Source organism: Athene cunicularia (genome assembly GCF_003259725.1).
Source record: "Athene cunicularia isolate RWA chromosome 1 unlocalized genomic scaffold, athCun1 chr1_part2, whole genome shotgun sequence".
NCBI lineage: Eukaryota > Metazoa > Chordata > Aves > Strigiformes > Strigidae > Athene > Athene cunicularia.
Window position 1 is genome coordinate 76,662,454 of NW_020799092.1, and position 9,875 is coordinate 76,672,328.

General features: G+C 40.8%; 1 protein-coding gene across 2 annotated transcripts in view; it reads left to right on the forward strand.

The window, feature by feature from the left end:
• USP6NL (USP6 N-terminal like) overlaps positions 1-9,875 on the forward strand; it is a 123,665-nt gene that overhangs the window by 49,989 nt on the left and 63,801 nt on the right. For both annotated transcript variants that reach the window (XM_026868244.1, XM_026868243.1), the window contains exons 2-3: positions 1,587-1,660; positions 4,135-4,217. In XM_026868244.1, coding sequence (XP_026724045.1) covers positions 1,587-1,660; positions 4,135-4,217 — 157 coding nt within the window. The remainder of the gene's footprint in view (positions 1-1,586; positions 1,661-4,134; positions 4,218-9,875) is intronic.

Sequence of the window (9,875 nt, forward strand, 5' to 3'; positions counted from 1 at the left end):
CCCCCCCAAATAATTGTGTAAACACGTGCGCTGGTTCTGGTGCACACTGGAAAAAAATGGCAGAGCTCAGTGTCCTTGCTAATAAATGAGCGTAATCTGATTGACAAATGATGGTGACAAGCAGAAGAGGGCCAGAGTGAGGATAACAAAAGTGTAACTTCTGGAGAGCACAAGTGAAAGCTTTAAAGTAGTAGTCAGATTTTCCATTAGGGGAAGTCCAGGACAAGCATCGCTGTTGCCTGAATGCTGGTGCTTGTGTCTGTGATGGGGAACACTGAGGTTCTCTCTGCATTCTCCTAAAGAAACTTAAAGAGAAAACGTGCAGAGACCATGATAAATCTCTAACAGATGGCTTAGAAGGCCACCTTGGCATAATTTCTTGTTTAAATATCTGAGAAATGTGTAGGTAAATTTTATTAAAGAAATACTGATTTGAACAAATAGATGTATTAACATCATATGATAGAAAACTGTAATATCTGATCTGTTTTTCTCTTTCATGGTCCAGATGGTTGATAATATACAATTCCTGGAGTTCATTATGTTGCCATGAACTAGTGAAGAAACACGTGCCTGGAGTTATTTTTATAACAGTGTGCTTGAAAACTATTTCAAACCTTTTTAAAGCATTGCTTTACCTAGAGTTTATTGCTTTTTAATAATCGAAACAAATGAACTCTTGACTCTTTCATAGACTTATCATTGATTAAAACTGATTTGTCTCATTGCTTTGAAATCATAATCACATTTGGGATATTAAAGTGCATCATGTTGTTGAATATTCAAAGCAGCATCTTTCTTACTTCTCCTTTTTTGGTGCCCTCTTTATATTCCTGTCCGTGTTCTAGAGATAGTTTCTGCTAAGGGAACAATGCCAAGGAACCTAATTCAATTACACACGCAGCCTGCTTCACCTTGTCTCGATCAAACCAGATTTATCTAAACTTTCTTAACTCCACTGCTCTAGTAAACTCTGCTGCATCTGCAGTGTACTGGCGTCCAATGCTTACCCATCCGTTTTTTCTTGCCTGTCAACCTTCCTGTTGTCATATCCTTATGCTTATTCCAACTCTGGGTTGCCCATGTTGCAAGTCTGATGCTATAACGATGTCCTTCCTTGTGTTCTGAGAAATAAGTCTTAGCCGGTTTCTCAGATGAAGTCATGCAGTATTTCTAATCCCTATCTACAAATCTTGTAAATAATTCACACTTTTCTTTTAAACCACTAGTGTGTGTTTCGACTTTCTTTGACTATGTGTATATTTGTGGAATTGGCAACTAGTAGGGTTTACTACCTTCTTTACTCATTCAATGGGTTGTGGGGTATTAAATTTTTACTTTTAATATCTGCTTTGGTGGAAAATCGAGAAGATTCTAAGCTCAGCAATTGAGATACCATCCAATAATTGTATTTTACTCTGAAGAGTATTCAAGACATGCACCAAGGTCATATTTTGCTTTGATACAATTGTTTTGGCATTTTTCCATCCAAGTAGTCTATCTGAAGTTTATTTTCCAAGTATTTAGCTGCAGTTCTTTGTTCACAAGGGAAAGAATCTGAACAATGCTATTTTAATTCTCTACAGGTGCAGATGCTGAGCAGGATGCTGCTATCAAACTTGCCCAAGAACGAGCAGAGATAGTTGCCAAGTATGACAGAGTAAGTGAGCTTGATAATAATTTAAAAGACATTTTATAATTAATCTTAATAATATGTCTGTTTAAAAAAAATGAATCATGGTTCCCACTAGTTTTTTTTCAAATACACTTTGTAGCACTAATCTGATGGTTTCATGATACACTGGCTCTGGGTGAATTAAATTCTCCCTCCACGGGGGATATTCTGGATAATGACTCAATCAACTCATTTTTCAGGTGCATGGCAAGTTGCTTTGGGGCTCTTTTAAGGTAGTGTAATGTATTAGAGTTAATGAAACTGGGGTGTTTGAGGATGCTCAGTATATTGATGAGATCAGAAGGACTCTTATTTTACTTTGTATTTACTTAATTTTTGGTTATGGTGATAAAAACATTTAAATCATCATGAAGATAATTTAAAAGATGAGTGAACTGCATTGTTTGGTAGATGCATGTGAGGAATTGAAGAAATACCCTAGTCATACCCTTTTTTTCTTGAACTACTTGTCAAGTAATAGCCTGGCACAGAGTATGCCAGAATGCCTACATCATATTCACATATTCTTGTAACACCAACTTTGTAAGTGTCACTGGAACACGGGGCAATAGACTTGTTTGTAGTGTTCATGAAACATTTTACATGCTAGACTTAGTGGTGGTTTGCACAGTGTGCACTTAAGTGAATGGCTGTGGGTTTTTTTTTTTTATTTTTTGGTGGTGGTGGGGTTTTTTTGTTTGTTTGGTTTTGGTTTTTTAGTAAGAAAAAAAAGCATGTGTGTGGTGGTTTGACCCTGGCAGGGTGCCACGTGCCAAAGCCACTCTATGAACTTCTCCTCAGCACAACAGGGGAGAGAAAATACAAGAGGCTCATGGGTCAACAGGGAGGGAGGATAGGGAGATCACCCAGCAATTACTGGGAAAACAGACTCGACTTGGGGAAATTAATTTATTACCAATCAAAATCAGAGTAGGATAATGAGAAAATAAACCTGAAATCTGAAAACACCTTCCCCCCACCCCTCCCTTCTTCGTGGGCTCAACTTCATTCCCAGTTTCCTCTACCTCCTTCCCCCACCCCCGGTGGCACAGGGGGACAGGGAATGGGGGCTGTGGTCAGTTCACCATGTGCTGTCTCTGCCGTTCCTTCCTCCTCAGGGGAGGACTCCTCACACTCTGCCCTGCCCCAGCGTGGGGTCCCCCCCACAGCAGACAGCCCTCCATGAACTTCTCCAACGTGAGTCCTTCCCGGGGGCTGCAGCTCTTCACGCACTGCCCCAGCGTGGGTCCCTCCCAGGGGTGCAGCCCTTCGGGCACAGCCTGCTCCAGCGTGGGTCCCCCGCGGGGTCACAAGTCCTGCCAGAAACCTGCTCCGGCGTGGGCTCCTCTCCCCACGGGGCCACAGGTGCTGCCAGGAGCCTGCTCCAGCGTGGGCTTCCCACAGCCACAGCCTCCTTGGGGCACCCCCTGCCCCAGCGTGGGGCCCTCCCCGGGCTGCAGGTGGAGATCTGCTCCTCCGTTCCCCTCCCTGGGCGCAGGGCACAGCTGCCTCCCCACGGGCTGCCCACGGGCTGGGGGGAACCTCTGCTCCGGGCCTGGAGCACCTCCTGCCCTCCTGCTTCACTCACCCGGGGGCTGCAGCGTTGTTTCGCTCACATGTTCTCACTCCTCTCTCTGGCTACAATTGCCCAATTGTGCCTTCCCCCCCCGCCACCTTCTTAAATATGTTATCCCAGAGATGCTGCCGTTGTTGCTGATGAGCTTGGCCTTGGTCAGCAATGGGTCCATCTTGGAGCCAGCTGACATTGGCTCTGCCAGATACGGAGGAAACTGAGGAGCTTCTCACTGAAGCCACCACTGTCACCCCCCCGCTACCAAAACCTTTAAACTGAATACATCCCATATTCTGAGCTGTGGCCTCTCTTCATACCCAGTTACCTGTGCGTAGCACACACTGGCACAATATATAGCTGCAATTTCTGCAAGTCTTTGTAAAATTGGCAATTGGAGTAGAAGACAGGAACATGAGTGAATGCTTCATTGAAGGAAAACTTGGTGCTGCATTCTGTTTGACAGCTGCTGGAAGTCAGCATGGATGTTAGCTCAAGGCTGCTTGCAGTATGTGCTCCTGTCAGGTGATGCTTCAGGAAAGATGGACTATGGAAATAAAATGAGTAGAAGGCAATCTGTGGGGGCCTTGATGGACTTTTGTGGAAGTTAACGACAGGTGTGAGATTATAATGAGTCTGTGGTTGAAATTTATTCTGGTATAGCAGTGACTGAAAGAGACTTCCTTTGATGAAAATCTTGATGAAAAGGCTTTTTTGGGGCTGGGAGAGGTGTCCTACTCTCCTTTTCTGTGTGTTCTCCTCCCCCTCCTCTACCCCACTACCAGCGTGTCTCAAAGATTATGTTTTGAGTGGTTGAGTCCTGTCTTTTGTGTTTTAGCTTATTGTGTCATAAAACTTAATTGGGCTCTTTTTTTTCCTTTCCCTTTAGGGACGGGAGGGTGCGCAGATTGAACCATGGGAAGATGCTGACTATCGTCTTTACAAAGTCACAGATAGATTTGGGTTTCTACAGTAAGTAGCAAGCTTGAAAAGAATATAAGATTAAGAGTTTGATACTATTACTATTCACGCTTTTTACTTTATCGCCTATTTGGTGAAAGTATTATTATGTCTTTTAATAGATCTGGAAACTGCTGTGTAAGTTTTGAGTAATCTTTCACTGTGCTTTTCAATTCCATTTCTACCTTATTTTTTAGTTCTGTAATTTGATCCTGCAAAGGGAGTGAAATGTTTTTGAATATTTTATTTGGAAGTGAAAACTGATTAGTCTACAAAAAAGGTATTTCAAGCTGGATTAAATTGCAGATAAATTTTGGGTTTAAGTACCTGTGTTATATGTGAACAAACTTGACGTTCTTGGAAGGATTTTTAAAAATTTTATTATAATGTTGATCTTTAAAACAAAAAAACCCCAACACATTTAACGTTACTTAATGATTGCATATGAACAACTGTGTATCCCAATCCTTCAAAGATAAGTATCTTTTAACTTTATGTATTTAGTATCCTTACTGAAGTCTCTGTTGATTTGGAACTTATGTTGCGTCTTAAAGCCAAGTGAGAAAATACAAGAATTCAGATCCAATTACCATGTAGGTATCTCCTTTGTAACAAATAATCTCTGTCTTTTTGGCAAATAAAAGATGAGGGTATTAAACGGTATTAGGACTTTTGTGGTTGGCAAATGTAAGTATCCAGCTTGCAGAAACTGAACACAAGCTGCCTTGCTACTTTTGATAATATCCAGGCAAGACTCTGCCATTCTTGGTGTTTGGCATTTATGTTTGAATACATGAAATGCAGTTAAAATCCAGAAAAATCTGTGATGAGTGGAAAGATGTAGTAATAACTATGTACTTTTATAGTATAGGAAGGTGTGTGTGGGGGGTTGGTTTTGGTGGGATTTTCCCTCTCTCTTTCTTCTATTTTGTAATGTCACCTGTAGACTGCCTTTGCATCATCAGGGTGAGTTAATTTGGTGTACGACCTGCAAACAGCTCTATTTTACACAGAGAGGTCTTTGTGTTGGTAAACCACAGCTGAAACACTCTGTGTCTGGAATTGTAGCTGCAGTTGCAGGCATTCTTAGTGGAGAATGGGTGTCAGAATTATTTCTTGTGCAAAAGTAATAGAAGTCACTGCTAAGTTCACTGCTGACTCCAATGGGAATTGAGTCGGACACCTTCAGATTTGCGAGTGGATTCTTGATTTTAGTGTCCTTATGAACTCCTGAACCTCTCCTGTTACTTGTAGTATTTGCCTTTAAATGTTTTATGCATGGAAGGTCATTGGTGTCTGCTACAGTTGCTGCTGAAGTCAGTTTTCTGGAGTCTTGCATGTCGTGGCTCCAATGCCATGGTATATTTGGGATGCAGTTATGGAGGTGCAGCCTGGCAAATCACGGTGTGCCAGTTTTCGTGCTGCTGTAACTGTTACTTAAAGCTACTGTGGGCACCCTTACATCACACTGCTGTCATTCTTGAGATGTGGCAGGGTAGGTGAACCTTACTCATTAGACTATACTTCCTCTCTAGTAATGCCTTTGTCACCAATACAGAACTCATTCTCTGTATAGTCAGCTTAAAGGAATGAAATCTGAAATATTTATAAAACATGAAGACAGCACAATTTAACAATCCATGTAGATACTCTGTCTCTTCACTAATTGTGCAGTACTTGCTGCTTGTATGCTAACTGCTGTCTTGTTATAAGGCATATTTCACCTGAGTGTGCTATCAAGGCTGCTTCATGATTCTTTAAAAACAAATTTATTGCAAATGATGTATTTATTTTCTTGAGAAATAAAATCTCTCCTAATAGGAGAAATATAATTAGGATAAGCATATCAACTGTCTTTCCCTGAAAAGACAATTCATATTGTGATGTAGGTTTTAACTATGGTCTGGGTTCATGTATGACTGCGATACTGAGCCTGTACAATCTACCATTTCTGAAAGAAACTCCTGTTCCTATGAGAATTAGAAATTAAGCAGTATGTACCAAAAGCCTCAGGTGGTTATTGTCCATGAGAGCCATAATTCCCTGGACATTCTCTGTCAGGTGTTTATAGTGTAAATTAACAAACACGCTGATGCACTCTGAACACTGAAAATCTGGGGATCGTATCAAACTTACTGTACTCGAGATCTGCAATGATTTGTAATCTTGTTTAGCTTGACATCTTAAAATATGAAGCAGCTGAAAAATGTCATTTGTGTCAGAAGGCTGCTGGATGTGGGAAACCTGAGGGAAAATTAGGGCTTGTTTTCTCAAGTACAATAGGCCTTGATTACTATCAGTAGTTTATAAACTTCTGTTTCTTCTTGGCTGTGTCCTGTCTGCAGCTTTCCTTGGCTCTATGAAGGTGCATTCAAAGTTCAGTTGATTGCTGGTAGAGCAGAAAAGCTAAGTTTGATGAGATGAAGCACTCAGGCTGCCTATGTAACTTGCCACTGAGAAATAAAGACTAGAATCTATGATTCTTCTGGTGTTCCAGTGTCCTTATTTGTGTATCACACTGGAATTAATAAACTTGGGGAACCTGAAGACAGTTACACCTCTATTGTCTTTCTTCCATACCATTAGAAATGGGTAAAACTGTTTTTTTTCATGAACATACTGAGTAGCAGAGGGAAGGTGCCTTTTTATGTAATGATGTGGGAATGACTGGTGACTGGAAACATTTATGACATTTCCCTTCAGGTGAAATATCTCACTTTAAGGCTAACCATCATTTAAGACCCACAGTTGAAATATCTGTCAGCTTTGGTCGATTTTAATTGTTGTTTTACTATTTATTGATGCAATAGTTAGGACCATCTTTACCTAGCACTGTCTTAAATTTTTAGCAGCTGTTGCATTAAGAACGCAATTTAATCTATTTGCTGTAGTACTTTTTTTTTTTTTTTAATTTCGCAATCCTGCAAATGAATATAGAAGTTCTAGTTGACTTTGGATATTCAAAGGAAATTGCTGTAGACAGGTTATTAAAACAGCTATTTTAAACAAAAAATAAAAAAGCTGAGTTAATACCTAATGAATTTTAGGAATAAGAAAGTAAGTTCAGTGAGAAGTACCAAAGCATTATAATAATGAGATGTTCAAACAGAACAAAGGGAAGTTTAATGAGAAGAAGGTTTTCAGCAAACACGCTAAACTGCAAAATAACCCCGGGGGGTTATTTTGAGCCAAAGGGGTCTGTCTCTTGAGATGTTTAAGACCAGACTGTACAAAACAAAATGCACCTATGAGGAGTTTTGTCGGTGGGAATGACAGAGTTGTAACGGTTATGCTTTCAGTAGCATTGTATATGAGAGTCATGCATGAACCAGAAAGAATTAAAATTTCATTATAGGCTAAAATGTAGAAAACGTGGCCTTATCAATTACTGTTAGGCGATACTGTCAGGAAGTGATGGTGGACATGGTTTACTTAAGCCATATAGTGTTGCGGGTATCTCCTCAGCTTGGGGAATTTTTTATGTAATTTATTTTATTGCCAAATAACACAACATTCTGATTACTGATTTGGATATGGGGAGGGGAACCCCAAAACAGAAAACTTTAACAGACACCGAGGGGAAACACCTTTCTTCCCTCTGCCTTCAGGGCTAATTTCTCCTGTGTTTTTCGGTGGGTTACCCTTGGCTCATCCCAGTTGCTTTGGTGAGGTGACAGGCAGTGCAAGGGGTTGAGGTCCTTCATGTAATAGCTGCTTTCTGCTGCTCCTGGTTTCTTACTTGTTTTCATCTACTGCTGCTTGTGTCTTACGCATTTTCTGCTGCCCCAGCATGGATCTCCATGGGCTGCAGTCCCCTTGGAGATGTCTGCCCCAGCAACCCTGGCATGGCGTGCCTCCTTTTGAGAGCACATCTCCAGCCATGTCCCCAGTAACATCTCTTTCCACTTCTTCTCCCCACATCTCTATTTCTCCTGCCTCTAGCATCTCCCATGCTTTTAAAAATATGTATGCTTTTAAAAAATTTAGTAGAGGCATCATGTGTTCCTCCAACTGACTGAAGATTTGGCACATGGTGGCGGTTTCAGAGCTGGCTGGAGATTTGGCACAGGGCAGGTCATGGCCCCCTCCCACACAGGTCACCCCTGCAGTCCCTGGCTACTGAAACCTGCCAGTTCTGCCCAGTACATGTAGTGATAAGAACTAACAACCATGGGTATAGATAGAGTCCAGCACAGGAAACTCACAGGCACAAAGAAGGTAACTGAGATGCTGGCCAAGGGAGCCAATGTTTTCTGGATGTGTTGATACCAGAACACTGTAAACATGACTGCAGCTATTAGATTCTGTTGTACAACTTGACTCTGTTTGCTTCCTTCTGTAAGACTGAGGATGTATTTGGAGAGAGATGCTTTCAGTTCACTGTTTTCCAAGGGATGCAAGGCCATTTCGGAGTCCAGAGGTTTCAAATGACTTGGAGGACACAGAGCAGTTCTGAGAGTGCTGTGCTTTGGATGCTGATGTGCCCTCTCATAGCTGAGATTATGCTGCATGTATGACACCTGGACCCAGTTGATAGCTGCTCATTTTTTTTCTCCAGTGCCATATTTCCAACCCTGTTATGTTAATCTCAATTTGAAAATCAATACAGGAATGATGAAGTAGCATTGGTTCATCTCAATAACATTTCATACAGTATTAATTTCATTAGCATGGTTCATTTTAAGTAATATAGACTTGTTTCTATCAAGTACTGTTGTTCTTCCTCAATGTCACCTGGACTACATGGAGTAGTGCCTATTAAAACTTTACTCTTCACGTATATAATAAGTCTAGGAGAGGTTTTTTTTTTGTCTAGGAGAAGCCCATGTCAGGGAAGTAGTCTTAGTCATGATCACAAGAGTCTTGAGAGAACAGACCAGCTCTGTGGTTACCTGTAATCCTAAAAATATGTTTTTTAAAAAAGGTGGCAACATCCCTACACGAATAACTTCAGGCATAGTCCGTACTCAGTAGTTTATTTTCCAATAAAAATCCTGCTGGACTCCTGATTTCACATTGTAGTGTGGGAATGCTGAAGAGTAGGGCTGATGTGAAAAACACCATTCATTTATAAAAGAAACATTTTTTTCCTTCAGGAAATCTAGCACCAGTGTTTGTATGCACAGTCTACCAGTGTGATAAGATCAAATACTCTTTTCTAGAAAATGGGTGCTTGAAACTCTATCTGATAGATACTTTGTTCTATACCTGTACTTGACAGAAGTCTAGCACATCATCTCAGGGGACTACCGCAGTGTTCAGTTAAGCCTTAGTCTATAGTACATGGCTTTTTCAATCAAGTATTTCAGGAATGGGAGAAATGCCTCAGATCTCTTCACAAATAGTCATAACAAAAACTGTTTCAGCTGGTTTTGGCATTGAAAAAGATGGAATGTGTTTGGTATTCATAAAAAATAAAATTTTTGTTTGGTGTTTTTTTTTTTCCTGTTTCCCCCCCGCTCTTCTTTGATATGCCTGTTTGGTCATTTTGTTAGACTATCTCATTCTTTTTCTCCAGATTTAATCAAAAGTTCTAATTTCATGCTCAGAATATGCACGCAGAAAAAAAGCACCAGAATGTTGCAATTAAAAAAACCCACCACCAAGTAGAGTAGAAAAATAAGCCCCCTACCCCAGAAAACCGAACTCCAAACACCCTTCACCCCCACC